Source organism: Syngnathus acus, chromosome 2, assembly GCF_901709675.1.
Source record: "Syngnathus acus chromosome 2, fSynAcu1.2, whole genome shotgun sequence".
Classification (NCBI taxonomy): domain Eukaryota; kingdom Metazoa; phylum Chordata; class Actinopteri; order Syngnathiformes; family Syngnathidae; genus Syngnathus; species Syngnathus acus.
Window position 1 is genome coordinate 17,456,919 of NC_051088.1, and position 18,410 is coordinate 17,475,328.

Here is an 18,410-nt window from a genome sequence, read left to right on the forward strand (position 1 = left end):
TTAAAACAACTCGGTCAATTCATTTGTATTGTCTATCAACATGCACTATGAAGTTTACAGTGACCAGATCACAAAATAAAGCATACGAAATGTAAAGTACAAGAACACACACTTTATACATCATTCTGTTGATAGGTGGAAAGAAATGATCTTTGTTTCAAAGGTACAGTGTGTCGTTTTATGTTATTTTAAGACCATTTTCGGCGAAGGGGCGGTTGTAACTACAGCACGTTGTTGCTTTCCTACACGCCGTCGTGAATCGGCATACGTGCGCACTACTTCCAAAGAGCGAACGTAGTGGACTTGGGTTTGTGCTTCGGCCGTGAGAAAAAAAAAGGGGCAAAAAAGCAAGATGGCGACTCGTCAAGAAAGATAGGATAGCCTGAAGGGAGTGAGTGATGGTGTTTGCCTGAAAATGATTGCTAGCCACACTCCAGTTATCAGTAACGATTCGGAGATAAAATGAAACGGATGCCTCGCGTCCATATTTCATGTGTTTTGTCAGAGTGGAGGACGTCTAGGGTGAATTGAAGCGAGCGGCCAACTTTGCTTGTAGCCGTTAGCAGCGCTAGCTCGCCAACGGCATCAAAGCACAGCTGGCATTCGTTAGCCAACCACCATCAGAGAGCAGCCAGCAGCCATCGCAACGAAACCAAGGAGAGCGGCCAGTGGTCCCGTCACAGCTCGGGACATCGAGGTGTCTACGGTCAGTCGACAGGCGCATATGCCGACTCTGTGTGGTGTGAATGGTGCTCCAGAGGCGACTCTGCTTTTGTTACATAATGCCCAATTGCTGTGTTGACTTGGCCGCTGTCGTGAGGACACACGGAAGCCCCCCCTGCCAATGTTTGCTTAGTCTCATCTTTGAGCTAAGTAATGCTAACCAAGATGGTCCGACGGCAAAATCGGATCGGAGGCCTTGATGCTAATGTTAGCTCCGTTTGGCACCACCAATGTTTGAACAATAATAGACTTAAATTCAATTCATTATCAAAGAAAATGTAGACAGTAGGACTTATAAAGTGAATTGCATAACACCAGAAGTCATGTTTCTGGGTTGTTTGGACTGGAGTGGGTGGTCATCGTCTTGTGGTTTCGGGGGCAAATCCAAGCAGCTCTTCTGCCACCAACATTGAAAACAAGTCGGTGCAAGATAGCCAACGTATTATTTTAAGTGTCGGTGCTGCTTTTTGACGATTAAGCTTTGATTTCTATACGTTATTTCAAAGCCGTTTTTAAAAAGTGCTCTATGAAAATTGATACCTTTGTGGCCTTGTTTTGGGTTCATGGCCTACACGCCATTGTTGAGGTTGAGGCTCAACAAACACGGATTGCACGAACATAATTGACTCAAGTCTAAAGTCAATTGTACTGACCCCAAGTGTGAAGATTTTTAAGAAATTCGTAATTCTGAAGACTGTCACTTTTCTCGACAACATATGTTGGGATTGAGTGTTTCAAATATAAGGACCTGTGATTATGTATGATAACTAATGAAAGATTTCTGTTGCAAAGTTTCCTCCTCTCCACTTTTGAATTGTGTTGATTGATCAAAGAAAGTAAGTTCGCGTTGTTGTCTTGACTTGGGGAAGGGGAAATGCAGACACTTCCTCTTTAGTCTGCTCATGTTTAGGGATAGAAATGGAAGTGCTTCAAATTCCAAAGTTGTGCACTTTGTAGCTTTGTGGCTCACACTTGCTTCATTATATCTTCCAATGGATGGTGACACACAAAACAGGAATGCTTTGCGGACAGTTAAACTTGCTCAGGAAAGGTGTCATGCTGACCCAAACCTATGGATTACTTTTTAAATAGAACTTTCCAATGTTTACACTATTCTGTGGTTGAATACTTTTGAATTAGAAAATTTTAATATAAAATGTTACTTTTGCTACACTTTATGCCTGCTTTTAAAACCCTAAATGAATTTGTTTAAAAAAAAAACACATTAATTTGCAATCTGTAGCCCCTCATGTGTCGAACTATATTTGGGCCATTGCATGCATAAAAGAAAATTCCGGAGTAAACAGATTTTTGTTTGATCTTTTTCAGGGCTATGGAAGGGGACGAGTTTGTCGCTCCTCCGGAGTGTCCAGTTTTTGAGCCGTCATGGGACGAGTTCAAGGATCCTCTGGGCTACATCGCCAAAATACGTCCAATTGCAGAGAAGTCTGGAATCTGCAAAATTCGACCGCCACCAGTAAGTATTTGATCATTTGTGAAACTAAAAGAAAACTATTTTAGCCGTTTATAGGAATTGTTTAACATGATATTGTCCAAATCCTTTGAGTTGTTAGGTTTGGATGAGTACATCAATCCCTCATTTGATGTTGCTTAACAACAATAATTGTTTCTTAAACAGTAAATCAGAAAAAAACGTGTTGTAAAGAACTTAATGCAAAATAAAGTATAATCCGATTTGATTAATCGATGGAGTAATCGATGGAATAATTAATAGTAAAAACATTCCATCGTGACAACCCAAGATGCAGCGGGACTCCACTTAACACTCGCGCAGTGTGCGCAGGATTCAGCCACAAGGTTTTATGAGTGGTCCAGTAAATTCAGTATATACTGTCTCCACATATAATGGCCCTTCAAACATTGGTCAAAATAATCCTGATGCTTGTTTGTGTTTTTGTACTCCAACCATTTAATGCAGCTGTACATATAAAAAATGTAATCACATTCACTGTCATTCAAAATAAAATCTTAAGGTTTACAAGCAATGACAATATAAATTGCAGCAAATTGACCTGGAAGCATCATAGCACTAATTTTACATACAACCAAAACTCAAGTGTTTTGCTTAAAAAAACGTTCCTGTGTGGAGTTTGCATGTTCTCCCCGTGCCTGCGTGGGTTTCCTCCAGGTACTCGACCTCAGTGAAGCAACAGTATGTAATGCAAAGTCTATGAAAAATATTATTTGAAAACACTAGCTCATAACTGCCACTCAGCCAGTTTTGCTGCATTGTTTTGGTTATTGTCAAATTATCAACAGTGTGGTGCAGTTGTTGCTGCCTTTGTTTCATTTTCCTAGCAAAGAAAAATCTTGATGTGGAATAACCAGCCTAGCAATGCTTGCAATACACGGTTCTGTCCTTCATGCGTCGGTCGTTCACGAACATAGACATTATACTGTTAAAGTCCAGTTGTAGTCTTCTACTAGCTAACTACTGTCAAAGCCCTGTTGTCGTCTCCTACAAGCTAACGTGTTCTTCATATACACGCATGCGTCGCACACACTCGCGTGCGATACTCCTGCCTCGTGAAATCCCACTGACAGACACAGCTGCGGTAGAAGGCCCTCTTTTGTAGCCCAACTGGTTTACACCAAATAGTGTTATACGGGCTGCTACTGAATAAAGAATTTGACCTCTATTGCCCTTTTGTTTGGACCACATCTTAGGGTGTTGAATTTGCAAAAATTTGAACCCACTCTCCCGAGTGCAAAAGATCATTATATAAACATTGCTCTATTTGTACATAACTAAAAGAGAATGACACACGCACAGAATTCTGCACAAAATCTTTTAGCATATAGGCACGGGTCACACCTTAAAGCAATGTAGCGATATAACTGCAAAACACAGTTTTGACTCGACTGTATGAAATCTGTCAAAATCTGAAAAGTCGTTAAAACAATGCTTTTTTTGTAGTCGTTAAAACAATGCTTTTTTTGTTTTGACTTGGCAAGCACAGAAGTGCCATACGAGTGCTCTATGGTGGCTCACTTCATTTGTGAAACCACTTCTTTCAAACCTTGGTTCTGAGCCATCTATTCCTTATCCCTCTGTGCACAATGTTTAGTGTTAGTGCTGTTGATGAATTGAGTGTTATCGTTCCACTAGAGAGGTCATGGAAGGAATTAAACTCCTACCACAAAGCATCACTACCTGAAATGTGGGCCATAAACGAAAAAGACAGCTGGTTAATTTTGAGTAGTGTTTGGTGCTTCAGTGACAGATTATTTTCACAAAGTGCCAGTTCCGTTTGATAGGGATGGCTCAAGACCGTATTGTTGACTAATGTTCTTATTCTGCCAATAGGACTGGCAACCACCATTTTCAGTGGAGCTGGATACGTTCCGATTCACGCCGCGCATTCAGAGGCTGAATGAACTGGAGGCAAGTCATTTATACACACTGCTTGATGTTGTTAGTTGAATTGAGTGATTGAAAGTTTCTTTCATAGTTGTTGTTCTTCATGCCTTTTCCCCCCCCAGGCGGAGACGAGAGTGAAGCTGAATTATTTGGACCGCATTGCCAGGTTTTGGGAGATTCAGGCTTCCTCCTTGAAAATTCCGCACATCGAGAGGCGCATTCTTGATCTTTTCGGTCTCTCAAAGGTGAACATGAATTGAATTTCTAGAGAAATTATGCATTATTCTCTTTGCCTTATAGAGTTGTCCCGATCCGGTCATGTGATTGGAAAATTGCAACTTTCTGTTTATTGAAACTGTGATTGGGACATGCTTTGTGCCGTGGTCTTCCAGGTTGTGTCTGATGAAGGCGGTTTTGAGTTGGTCTGTAAAGAACGACGCTGGGCCCGTGTGGCTCAAAGACTGGGCTACCCTCCGGGCAAGAACATCGGGTCTCTTCTGCGCTCGCACTATGAGAGGATCGTCCACCCTTTTGAAATGTTCCACTCTGGTGCCAGCTTGCCGGTAACGCGTTTTTACGCTCACCTATTTTTTTCCCCTAATTAAACAAAAAGTTAATGTTCAAGTTTTGTCTTTGATGGATTTTGCAGCATTGCAAGCCAAAGCACTACGATGGTGAGGATGTGGACAAGGAGTACAAGCCCCACTCCATCCCCCTGCGTCAATCAGTGCAGCCATCCAAAATGAGCAGTTACGGGCGCCGAGCGAATCGCTGCCAGCCCGATGTAAGTCAAAGCGCTTTGTTGTCATAATAATCATTCTATAGTAAGTTGCCTGACTATACGTTGAGGATTACATTTTCATGCCTCTAAAATGACTAACTTGTACGTGATCGTGTTAGGAACAAGTCACTTATCAAAGAAGCACAGTGCTTGCGTGAAAATGACATCATGCACAATTTTAACGAACAGGACGAACAGAACCTCAGTCCTGAACTATAACAGCTAATTGTTCTTAATCACCAGTTTAATAGTTTCCTGTACATGTCATTGTTTTTTGTCAAGCTAACTTTCTAAGTTTCTAGGAATGCCATCAATTTGAGTGTGTTTCCCCCGCCTGCTGAAACGCACGTTGGTTATATTATTCATGGATCTTGTTCGGGAAAGGAAACCAACGGTTTCATTTTATGTCTGAGGTGTGTCAGAAAGGTTGCAGGACTGGAGTGACAAAATATATTTGAAATCCAAACTGTTAATTGTCCCCTTGGTCGTTATCACAGTCTAACACATCTTCCCAGTATTCTCTGCCAGAATTCCTCGGCATCGTGATAATCACTGCCATCTAGATATTGTCCACATCTTCAAAACAGGTCCCCTTGATTGACCCACTTAAAGCCTGGGGAAAAAGAAAACAACACTGAGCCAGGTCAGGCGAATAGTCATGTTGCTGCAGCACGGTGAAGAAATGTCAGTTGCTCACGACGTCGTGAGCAGGCACGCAGTTACAAGTCAGCAACACGTTATATGACCTTTGGGTCACCCAGGGATCACTGAAGTTGGTATGCATACTCAAACTGCACATGCGCCAAGGAAGGTTTTCTCTGCCGGTCAGCAGAGTTTGTAGATGTACTGCTTGATTGTCTAGCCTAGCCTGCATTGAGGAGGAAAAAAAACACTTAATTTGGCTTTGAAAAATACTGGTCCTGTAACCTTTCTGACAACTGGTCTGAAGGCTTTGTAAGATATTAGCATTATACAGTGGTGCCTTGTGATACTGGTGATATGAGCCAGCAAATTCATACATGTATTTTTTTTCTGAACCACTTTATCTGCTGTGTTACTTACAGTAGTAGTAAATCTTTTGTTTGTTTTTTGGTGTGGGAGGCTGGACCCCTCATGGCGTTTCCATTCAGTTCAATGGGGGGGAGATTGTTTGTGATGCAAGTTACGGGTGTGGTCACAAATTAATATTTCAAGGCACCATTGTACATGTATTAAGAGAGCAACCAACAAACGTATATCATTGGGATCTATGGGTGTCAGAATATAATCGATCGATTGAATCGTCTTGATTGCGTCTTGGTTAATGGTCCACTGCATCAAGGGAATTCTGGAGACCCCTTCTCCAAAAAAATACCTTTTCTACCATTTTCTACATACCAAGTTATGTCAGTCCATGATGATGAGCCATCATTGTTCAATGATGGTGGACAACAAATACTGCAGCAGCCTATTGCTCTCACTTGCAAGCCTCTATTGGTTCAGTTTCATTTTGTCATCTGCCTGAAGGTCTCCATTGCATCAGTTACATGGCAGTCTTCCATCTTGTCCTGATGCTGCTGTGTTGCTGTTAACTGTCTGTCCTTGTGTGTGTGTCTGCACTATGTGACTGTGCAATCAGGGCGCATCCCAGCTTGCTTTGCTGCCATCCTGCAATCCACCTGTGCCTTAACCTGCCATTGTTACTGTCTGCTTATTACTGGGTTGCTTTCCCCTCAACTACTTTCATGAATGGAGATTTGTATCTAATTAAAATAACTTAAACAGGACTAGAGGAGGTTTCATTCAAAAAAACATTTTCCCCCACAAGCCCATCTTGACTTATTGGCAATGAAATTATTATAATATAGTGTACTTACACTGCAACCAATGCTTTAAAGAATAAATTGTTGATTATTTTTTCTTAATAAATGAATCGGATAAAAATAGATGTTTCCCTTCATTCAAAAACAGGACATTATTTTAAATTGGCAGTGCAGAAAATACAGAAACATTATGATTCAGTTTCTGGTTTCATCTAAAACGTAAAAAGAAAATGGGCAAAAATGTTGTTGATTAATTTACAAAGTCAAAGCAGATGTTTGCAAATGTCTTAATTTGGTTAAACATAAGTCTGCTTTCATGAAGCACTGCAGAAATCTTTCCTGTTGAGAATTTGGGCCATTAAGTTAAACAAGGTCCCAAATGATTAATTGATCGTAAAACTATTCCTTATAAGAGATGATGATGAATGAAGAGAGATGGACAAAAGTCTCAACAATTGCATTTTTCACCACGGCTCCAGCTCCTCCCTGACTGTCCCTCCTGCCCTCTTCTTCCTCCTGGCTTAGTTTATTGTTGCTGTTGTTGTGTCCCCCTTGCAGGGTCCGGAGGATCCCAACCCTCATCCTCTCACCATTGGCTCTCAACTCATCTCAGCGGTACTGCCTCTTGAGCATATGAGCTCACCCTCAGCCCCTACTCTTTTCTTCTTTTGCTTCCCGCTGCACAATTCCTAGCATCCACATGCATTGTTTAACAAAAATAGTGTCACTAACCACTTAAACATTTTCGTAAACACACATTTAACTCACACTTGAGTTGGGATGCCACACATAAGGGTGGCTCTTTCTGACACGGTGATATTGTAATACTGTACTGTAGTAGAATCAAATTTGAACTTGTAATTTTCCTGATTTACCTGCCTAAACTTTGACAGGGGTTGATGGATGTGCTGCAATTTCCAGGACTTCAGTATAAGGGCTGTTTTGGGGGTTTTGAGTTGGTAGCCCTGTCTTCTATTCAGATGCCTCTGTGATTAAGTGCTATATAAATAATTTTGACTTGACTTTGCTTGCGATATACACCACCTGAATGGTTGTGTAGTTTTTGCACTGTCCTGCTAACCAATCAACAATGATCAAAACAACAGCTCATGCAGCTTGTACTTAGTCGGGGTTAAAAATGCCTTAAAAAGGCTTAAAATGTCTCCCATAAGGCTATCGAGCGATTTTGCTGGTGCTAACTTTGCGGCAAGAAAAAGTGTAACATCATGTCTGTTCAGAATAAAAGATTGCCTTTTGACTCATCAAATATTTGTTAGCCAGACAAGGACGGGGAAAACAGGGCTGGTGTTCATTTTATTTGCACACATTTGTTGTATAGCCTGTCTTTCTGCACGTAGTGTGTTTTTTGGCACATTTCTCGATACCGTTCATCAGTTTATTTGTGTGTCTCATTGCTTTTTAAACCATTGTCTATCTGCGTGCCGCTGAGTCCATTAGAGTATTCGTGTTGTTTAGCGGTGTATTAGTTGACTGCTTGGACATGTGATATATTTGGACGGTATTCAATTAAACCTTTTCCATCTTTATAAAACGATTTGTGCAAAGGTTTTGGGGAAAAAAAAGACATTTCATGTATTCACAACTTCATGATTTGGAAAGGCACACACCTGTCTAGATTCTGTCCAGCAGACGAGTGCATGTCAAAGCACAAACCAAGCGCAAAGGTAAAGAAATTTCCTGTAGACTTAAGACTCGGGATTGGCCCAAGGCACACATCTGAAGACAAGCACAGAACAATTTTTGCTGCTTTGAAGCTTCCAATGAGCAAAGTGGGAGAATGGAAGAAGTTTTGAACCACCATCTCTTTCTAGAGCTGGTCCTTTATCTCTGTGGCAAGAATTTTCCAGAAACATAACCATTTTGTCTCTAGTAGTCGTCCACCAATCAGGCCTGTATGGTAGAATGGCCACACAAATGCACATGACAAGCATGCCTAGCACAAAGTGACCAGAAGGATTCTCAGACCGCAAGAGAATTTCGAGGGGAACATTTTGAATTGATTCCATTTTAGAATAAGTAACAATGTGGAAAAATGTAAGTTCAGTGATTACTTCCTGGATGCGGATTTGTTGAAATTATGCAAGTGTAAACGTGATTTTGCGACATATCAAATGGCATCTTTGTTGCTTTTGAATTGCGTTCTGGAAATGGAAGATGGTGTTAAATGTACACAGTGTGTCATAATTTTAAACAAATATTTTGCAGTACAAGAGTGATTTGATTGGATCGCACCTCCTTTGTGCCACATGGCATCTTTCCATGTTGAATGAATTCAAAGTGGTTTTGTGAATCATTAGTGTGCTATTTATGGTTGTACCTTATTTTGAATTGGTATTTTGATGCTGGGTCGTAACTTTCACGCTTTCCTTAATGTCTAACTTAGCTAGAATAACCCCTTTTGCACTGCTTGTGATCTTGATTTTTGTCTGCATTAGGTCACATTGCTTTGCTCTGTGTGCTTTGGAGAGCGGCGGCAGTCTGTCCATTCGATCATAATGATTGTACTTCTACTTACCTATTTTCAGCCCGAACCTACCGAGGAAGACATAGAGAAGAACCCAGAGTTGAAGAAGCTGCAGATCTATGGCGCCGGGCCTAAGATGATGGGACTTGGACTCATGGCACGGGACCGATATAGGAAGAAGGGTAAGGGGATGCATTGACGTAAATCCTGCATGCGTTCCGGGGATTACTTTGAATCCTTTCTTCCAGATGAACTGCCTCAAACTGTGACCGTCATGGACTGCCCAGCACCTGCTGCTGGGGTCACTTGTGCAAAAGGGGAGCCTCCGGTTCCACAGGACGGACAGACTGAAGAGTGCTCAGCCACCCCCCAGATCCCTCCTGCCACCGTCACGGTCAAAACAGAGGTCAAGCCGGAAGTGAAGACCGAAGTAAAGAAAGAGGAATTGGAGGAGCATCTTCACAAAGAAAGTCGCCAACATCTTACCGATGGTCCATGCACCAAAATGACCATGAGGCTACGACGTAACCTCGACAACATGCAAAGTGTAAGTACCGTATTTTCCGCTCCATAAGGCGCACTTAAAAGTCTTTAATTTTCTCAAAAACCGAAGGTGTGCCTTATAATAAGGTGCGCTTTTTGTGTCGACCAGCACAATCAAGTGCTTTTTGGATTTTGGAGAGTTTTAAACTAAAATGTGCCCATTTCGCTCTAAACACTGCAATCTTTGTTCGGTCAAAGGTGGATTCATTTGTGTGTCGAATGTGTGGTCGCGGAGATGACGACGAGAAACTCTTGCTGTGCGATGGTTGTGATGACAACTACCACACGTTCTGTCTGCTGCCACCGCTCACTGATCTCCCCAAAAGCAACTGGCGATGCCCAAAGTGTGTTGCGGAAGTAAGTTGTAGTAGTTTAAAATAAAAAGAAAGCTTCTGTCCTGTATGTGAGTGTCCCAACTGATGAAACGTATTCCTTCCTGATGGACATGCTTCTTTGCAGGAGTGCAAGAAGCCTTCGGAAGCGTTTGGTTTTGAACAAGCAACTCGGGAGTACAGTCTGCAAAGTTTTGGGGAGATGGCCGACGCATTCAAAGCCGATTACTTTAACATGCCTGTCCATGTAAGCACACTCGCACGTTTCTGCTGCCATCATGAGAGAGAGAGAGGTCATCTGTGTGTTCTTCCCTTGTAGATGGTTCCCACCGAGCTTGTGGAGAGGGAGTTCTGGAGGTTGGTTAGCAGCATCGAGGAGGATGTGACTGTAGAGTATGGAGCAGACATCCACTCCAAAGAGTTTGGCAGCGGCTTCCCGATGAACAACGGCAAGAGGATTCTGACAAAAGAGGAGGAGGTGCGCTTGCTTGTGATATGCTACAGTGCTCTGCCTATGGCTCCTGCTTAGAAAAGCAAAACTTAAGGCATTTAGAACTTAAGAATCACATTTCCAGTTCAACTTCAAATACCTAGCATTTTGTTTATCTGAAGTCTGTCAAATGTCAAGTTAGGCTAAATATTTTGGAATGTCCTGGAGGCCTTTGAATTTTACGAGTAAAATATGAGTCAATTATTCTCCAAACAGTCTGGAATTCAAGTAGAAGCCACAAAAGTAACCCACACTCAATGAATACAGTAGTGCTACATTATGTAAGCTGAGGCAAACTCCCAAGTGCTTCATGACGTTCAACCTGTGCGCCTGTCAGGACTACGCCCGCAGTGGCTGGAACTTGAACGTGATGCCCGTGCTGGAGCAGTCTCTCCTGTGCCACATTAATGGCGATATCTCTGGCATGAAGGTGCCCTGGCTTTATGTTGGCATGGTATTCTCTGCTTTCTGCTGGCACATTGAGGATCACTGGAGCTACTCCATCAACTACCTGCACTGGTACAGGACGCGCTATTTTTTTATTGGTATTATATGATTTTGGATCTTGTATGCTGACATGCTTGATCATCTTCAGGGGCGAACCTAAAACCTGGTATGGAGTTCCTTCAGTAGCTGCTGAGCGACTAGAGGAGGTGATGAAGAAATTGACTCCAGAGTTATTCGAGTTCCAGCCTGACCTCTTGCACCAGTTGGTCACAATCATGAACCCAAACATCCTCATGGCTCACGGTGTACCGGTCAGTGTCTCAATGTGCACGTTCTCTTGCCTCAAAGTGACCATTTATGACTTCTATTTTTGATTGGGATACTTTGAATTGACAGGTTGTCAGGACCAACCAGTGTGCCGGCGAGTTTGTCATCACCTTCCCCAGAGCCTACCACAGTGGTTTCAACCAGGGATATAATTTTGCAGAAGCAGTCAACTTCTGTACAGCTGACTGGGTAAGTGTCCTAATGCTAGGTTCAGACTGAACGTGAAATACAGTACCACGCCACGTGTCCACACGTGTTTGCTTGTGGGGGTAACTACGAGTTGCCTCGGCAGAATGAGCTATGCGCAAAGTTATGACCGTGTGAACTACATTGACTATATGTAGAAAGGTGCCACCAGAAATGCTCAGCTCGCTTTCAGTCTGACTATGGCATTATGCAGAAGTGTTTTTGCGTTACCCAAGCAGCATAAGTTACGTCCCACATATCACTGCTAGTAATGCTAACGGCGTCATAACAATTAACATAGTAATTGAGTAGATTAGCCGTTACTGGAAATCTATAACGGCATTAGTAACGCCGTTAGTTCCAACACTGTGCAGTTCTGAAAACATGAGACTTGGCAATCAGGATGACCCTGTTATTTTGTTTGTGTTCTAAAGCTACCTGCCGGTCGTTCCTGCATCGAGCACTATCGACGTCTGCGGCGGTATTGCGTCTTCTCTCACGAAGAGCTGACTTGTAAAATGGCAGCCAGTCCAGAGAAACTGGATCTCAATCTTGCTGCTGCAACACACCGGGAGATGTTTATTATTGTTCAGGAAGAGAGAAAGCTGCGAAAGGCTCTGATGGAAAGGGTAAGAGTTGCCAGACATTATATTAATGTCTTTCTGGCATCATTTTTTTTCTTTCAAGCTTTTATTTTCTGTCATTTGATTTTATAGACGACCCTGCAAAGCAACAGCAAGCACGACTGACTAATCTCTAAAAATATCCTCTGTATGCAGGGCATCACTGAAGCGGAGCGTGAGGCCTTTGAGCTGTTACCTGATGATGAGCGACAATGTGACAAATGCAAGACAACATGTTTCCTCTCAGCACTAGCTTGTTCAAGCTGCCCCGAGAGTTTGGTGTGTCTGTATCACACTCAGGATCTGTGCAACTGCCCCACTGACAAACTATACCTCAGGTACCTATTCTTTGGGGACTCTTGACAATTGGCTTTTGAAATTTAGAATTCTGTTTTATCATCATAGGCTACACTTGCAGAATTGCCATTTTGCTGTGCCTCTTTGCAGGTACAGATACACCCTGGATGAGTTGTTGGCCATGTTACACCGCCTAAAAGTTCGCTCAGAGTCCTTCGATTCATGGGCCAACAGAGTAAAAGAGGCGCTTGAGCAAGAGGATGGAAATAAGATAGGTAGGAAGCCAGCACTCAATTGTTTTTCGAGGATTTCTACAGAAACATTAGAATCAAGTCAAAATGCATGCGTGCTATTTCATTCAATCCCAGGAATTGATTACTTGGAGACACTCAAGACGGAAGCAGCTGAAAGAAAGTTCCCAGACAATGAACTTCTTCGTAAACTCAACACTGTTCTCAAAGACATAGAGCACTGCCAACAGAAGAGCACTGAACTCCTTGCTGACTCAAACACCAGGTGAGAAGAAGGAAACTCGGCGTGCATGTAATTAGTCATACCAGAACATATACTCATTTCTGTGTTTCAGTGCCACAAAAATGACTTTGGCGGAGCTGAAATCCCTGATCGAGACTATGCAAAACCTGCCCTGTGTGATGCGTCAGCTGGAGGACGTGCAGGTAACTACCCCATGTAGAGCTGTCACGATTATTTGTAGAATCCATTATTACATTCCGAATACAATTTCACTTGAATTAGTGTATTTGTTTTTCAATTATTTTATTATATTTATTGTCAGTTGTTTTTATTCTGTAATTAGTGACTTAAAAACAACTAAGCAACAGTTGAGCAGTAGCACACAAGAAAGAATGATCATTGTTTTACAAAGTAAAAGCAGAGGTTTGTAAATGGGTTGTTTTGATCAAACAAAAGAGCAGTCTAATTTTATGAAGGACTTGAGAAATCAAATTTTTAATGTTGAAAGCCTGAAATCAGAGGATATGGACAATCCTTAGCTAAAAATCTCATTATTATTATTATTATTATTATTACTACAATATGAGGCAATCAATTTGATAATTCATTTGTTGTCGAATAATAAATTAATTTTGGCACCTCGCCTTTTTTTTTTTATAATTGGCTTACAACTTAAAATAAACCAAAAAAAATCAACCAGGTTGCTTCATTCAGCGACATTTTTCCCCTTTAGGCGGTTCTGCAGCTGGTGAGTGATTATCAGAGCCGAGCTCAGGAGTTGATCAACGAGCGCGACTGGAGGCGGAACAATGCACCAGCAGAGCTTTTGCAGACCTTGCTGGAACAGGGAACTCAGCTGCCTGTCCTAGTGCCAGAGTGTAATCTGCTTCAAGGCCTTCAAGAGTTAGGGCGATGGCTGGCAGAAGTCAGGCGCACATTGGGCACCGAGGGGGCCGAGAGGCCAGAGGTCACGTTGGCAGTGTTGAGGAATTTAATTGAGGCGGGCTGCAACGTGCCTCAGAGCGCGTCTGTGGATACGGCTATGGCAGAACTGCAGGAGCTACTCACGATTGCGGAGCGCTGGGAGGAGAAAGCGCAGATCTGTCTTGAACAAAGGTAGGCAGCAAATACAACAAAGGAGTAGGGGCGTCACAACCAGTTGTCCCTGTTTTCAACTCACCCACTGTCCCACCAGGCAAAAGCACCCTCTGTCAACACTGGAGGCGATTGTGAATGAGGCCCAGCTTATTCCTGTCAAGTTGCCTAACATTCAAGCTTTACAGGGCTGTCTAAGCCGTGCGCGTGCTTGGGTAACAGACCTGGAGGAAATCCAGGTAAAATTGCATCATTGTCTCTTCATGCGTTTAGCGTTATTTGGTCTTGTCGAAATCCTCTCTGAGACTTTTTGGCAACTTGTCATAGAATGGGGAGCATTACCCATGCCTGGATGACCTGGAGGGCCTGGTGGCCGTTGGAAGGGACCTGCCCGTCTTCATGGAGGAGCTGCGACAGCTGGAGTTTCAGGTGGCCAGCGCTCATTCCTGGAGGGACAAGGCCTCCAAGACCTTCTTGAAGAAGAGCAGTCAGCACAGCCTGCTCGAGGTGCACCATTAAAGCAACACGGGGCAAACTTGATTGAAATGTTGACCGAGTCGGCAGGTTTGCCGAACTACTTTTCGTTAGTGTCCGACGGTTGGCTACTGGTTTTGCGGGGATTCAGAATTTGAATTGGCGTTGCTGTGTTGAAGATGGTACAACAAAAAATGCGCATGAGCTTTCACACACAAAAATATGCCTTCAGGTTTTGACCTGAACCGAGCTCTAACCAGGTACTGCCAAGTCGTACACTGTATACACCTAGTGTCTTATTTCACGATACTGAAGCATATTTATAATTTTATGTGTACCTGCGAATGAAATCGTTGCATGCACTCTGTTGCCAAAATCCATGCAAGTGATGTACTAAGCACGCTGGGTACATCAATGAATAAATAGGCTTAGGCAGACTCTCAAAATATGCACACAGTACCCAGGGCTCGAGTACTCATTGCTTATCCCCCTGAGTAGTGTTCCTTATTGACGTACGGTAACTGGTGTCGAATGTAAAGAACGCCCAATTTGGTCTGCAGGTGTTGTGTCCATGCGCTAAAAGGAGACATGGCAAAACGGAGGACACGGACGACCCTGATACAAAACACTCTGGGACTTTCTGCTCAAGACCCTTAGAGACCCTGCGGCTATTGTGAGTTTTGCCGCACAACTTGACCTGTGGCTGTGCGAGTCTTCAATCTGTGCATCTGAACTCATGTGTTGTTTCTAGGTGATGGCATTCAAAGAAGGGGAGCACCGGGAAGAAAGAGGCACTACTGAGGCTACAAAAAGTCAACATGGCGAGATAGGACGTGATGCAGGAAGTGACAAGGAAGCGAAGGAGACGTCAGATGACCTCATGGAAACGGACTCTGCAAACTCTGTCAAAGAGAATGGGAACCACCCCGGCTCCTCTGTTCAGACTGTGTGCGTGTGCGCTGGTCAGCCGCGCACACCTCAGTTGCGCTGCCACCTTTGCAAGGACTGGTTCCACGGTGGCTGTGTTCCTTTCCCCTCGCTGTTGCCCTCTTGTGGACCGCCGGGCAACCCACGCTGCTGGTGGGACTGGGATTCGCGTTTTCTGTGTCCGCGGTGCCAGCGCTCGCGCCGCCCCCGTCTGGAGACTATCTTGGCGTTACTGGTAGCCTTGCAGCGGTTGCCCGTGCGCCTGCCCGAGGGCGAAGCGCTGCAGTGTCTCACAGAGCGAGCCATAACATGGCAGGGTCGCGCCAAGGAGGCACTGGAGACCCCTGAGCTGCAGCGGGCCCTTCAGACGCTGCAAGAACTCAAAGAAACCCTCCGTTGTGACAAAGAGGAGGAAAGTGAGCAGAAAGAGGCAGACTCCAACTCAGTCATTGTTTTATCCGACTCGGAGGGAGGTGAAGGAGAGGACGGAATCATCGATTTGACGGACGATTCCCCTAAAAAGAAATCCAATGGCATTGAGGTACACCCTGAACCACAAGCAAAATGCCAGTGTATTATGGTTGTAGTGCAACATTTATACTGTATTGTAATACATTGAATCACTTCACAGTATAGCATCTTAACCACTTTGGTGACCACAACCTCAGAGTTAAATGACATCAGTCAGATAAAAGCACTGCTATAACGCTCTGATTTATTTTGCAGACCCCCAAAATAAGGCTCAAAGCGACCTGTATGAATCTTTGTAAATAGGCTTTGAAATGTTTATTTTCTGTTGGTTTGTGTGATGAGATGCTTGTTTTCCCGCAGACCACTCGATGAGAACGGCATTAGCAAGAAATCCGGCGTCACTGGTAAGGTCAGCACGTCAGAGCACTCGCCGATGCCCTTGGCGACCAATGTTGAAGGCGTTGGTTTGCTCTGCTCGCTCAGGTGTGGGCGCTCTGCTGCCGCTGCTGCCGAGCTCAAGGTCAGGTGGTGCAGCTTTCACCGACCACCAGGGAGCGACTGGAGGGGCTGCAGCTGGACGGAGATCTGCTGGAGGTCTCTCTGGATCAGACGCACACCATAAGCAGGGTCCTGCAGGCGGCCTCTGATCCGCCTGTGGCAACACTATGCACACTTATTCAGGTTAGCACTATAAAAATTGCACTAAATAGAGCCACAAAAATTGAAATAAATATTGGGTAGCATTTTCCACCCATATTGCCCAGCCCTACGTGCATTACGTTATGTAAAAAGAAAAAAAAGCTCTCCAGTTTATTTGACTTTTTCACATCCTCTTTTTAAATGTAGGTTAAAATAAAAATATCTAAATTCAGCCTTTTTTTATTCTCTCTCTCCTGGTCCTTGTTTCAATAGTAAAAAGAAATTCAACATGTATCTATCAATCAGTATGAAATATTTATATCTTGCCAGGGGGTGATTGTTGTTGTTCTACGTGCCAAAAGGGACTAATAATGTATAACTCGGTACATATAATGTGTGATGCTCACAGATGGAACTAGAAGAGCAGCAGCGAAACAGTCGAGGTCGTACGAAGGACTCCAAGAGAAAGCGAAAGAGCCACAGAGGAAGCGGCACCAATACGGACGGCGTCGGAGCGGCTCTGCCGGATGTGCCGGACTCGAAGAAAACATGCCCCTCCCCTCACCTGCCCGCCGACACTCATACAGAGGTACATCTGTCTGTTTTTCTTCAAAATCGGAATTTGACTCGACTGACTTCCCTCATTCTTCCGCGCCTCATCAAAGCAGAACTCACTGAAGTAATCATCCTTGACTCAACATTTTGGAACAAACTTAAGATGTTTTTTGTGTGTATTTTCTGACAGATTCTGTGAAGGGTAGAAGTTGGCTCTGCCAAAGACATTGAGGGAGCAGACTGACAAAAGAAAGATGCGGGACATCCACCCACCACACAACGTCATCTCTCAACCTTGTACACTCCCTCCACATGAATCCGACTTCCTGTCCCCAAAGAGGTCCTCGTTCCTGGAATCAGTTTCTCCCGTCAGCTCCCAAGACAGTTGGAAAATGTGGGACTTCCTGTGATAGAAGTTTGTGTGGTCTATCTAGAGTTGTCTCCCAGGTAAGTTGGTATGTTTTGTTACCCCCAATGTGTTAAGTGGAAGCCCTCTGCCCCTGTTCTCGAGCTCCACGGATAAGCTATATGGTTTCGTTTGGATTCCATGAGGCCACGACACGGACATGCGGCGCAACCTTGATGACTTTTATTTTTGTAGTCATACTGAAGCTCGTTTTGGCAACAGGCAGAACTGGTGACGTTGTTTTGGGAAGTGTTTAAAACAGGCATTCATGTTTTTGGTGCTACTTTCCCAAAATGGACACTGTCTGACCCCAGAGCAGAGCTGATGTCGGTCATCCTCTCAGTTCCACTTCCTTCATTTGCAAAGTTAAGGTAACTTTACTGTAACTCACTTTATTTCTCTGTTTCAAACAATATTCTTCTTGTTATTATTATTATTATTATTATTGCAGAGAGACACTGTTATCATTTGTGTAAAAACTTTTTATTTGAATGTTGCCTTTGTTTCTTTTCACTCTTAGAAAAATAAAGGTTTAGAATTGTTTAGGAAAAAACGAGTGATTATTTGGTTTGTTTAGGACAGTCATGTTAAACCACAAAGAGAAAGGCAGCAGCAAAGCTTCATGAATACGGTGTTTATTTAGAAAAATCACAAAGTGCACGGCACAACATTGAACAAATACTGGCTAGCACGTTCACGCACAGTCACGGTATTCAAATGTAAAAATATTGCATGATAGTCAAACATGCATGGAAAAACAATAACAAATGAGCATCGTTCTCATGGCAGGGAACAAGATGTTTTAGACGAGAGCCGCTTAAAATTCTTGATGCACATGGAAGGAAAAGGCTGGCAAATTTTACTTTAAAGATTTTTTTGAAAATGCTCCGATAGCCAAGCGGTCCTCAATAGTCAGAAAATGTGCTTGAGAATAATCCATCATAATTTTGC

The 18,410-nt window shown here is 43.4% G+C and overlaps 1 protein-coding gene across 1 annotated transcript; it reads left to right on the plus strand.

Moving 5' to 3' along the window:
• Positions 1-304: 304 nt before the first annotated feature.
• On the plus strand, positions 305-18,012 carry kdm5c (lysine (K)-specific demethylase 5C). Its single transcript, XM_037241674.1, is given in 32 exon segments — positions 305-706; positions 2,053-2,200; positions 4,052-4,129; positions 4,228-4,350; positions 4,498-4,668; positions 4,755-4,889; positions 7,247-7,303; positions 9,235-9,355; positions 9,422-9,720; positions 9,915-10,073; positions 10,176-10,295; positions 10,368-10,526; positions 10,876-11,057; positions 11,134-11,296; positions 11,382-11,501; positions 11,933-12,127; positions 12,278-12,459; positions 12,569-12,693; positions 12,787-12,934; positions 13,005-13,095; positions 13,626-14,008; positions 14,088-14,226; positions 14,315-14,494; positions 15,022-15,084; positions 15,086-15,109; positions 15,111-15,134; positions 15,213-15,968; positions 16,233-16,263; positions 16,343-16,370; positions 16,372-16,540; positions 16,908-17,087; positions 17,244-18,012. Coding segments are annotated over 31 exon segments (4,758 nt in total). The 5' UTR covers positions 305-706; positions 2,053-2,056; the 3' UTR covers positions 17,253-18,012.
• The last annotated feature ends 398 nt before the right edge of the window (positions 18,013-18,410 follow it).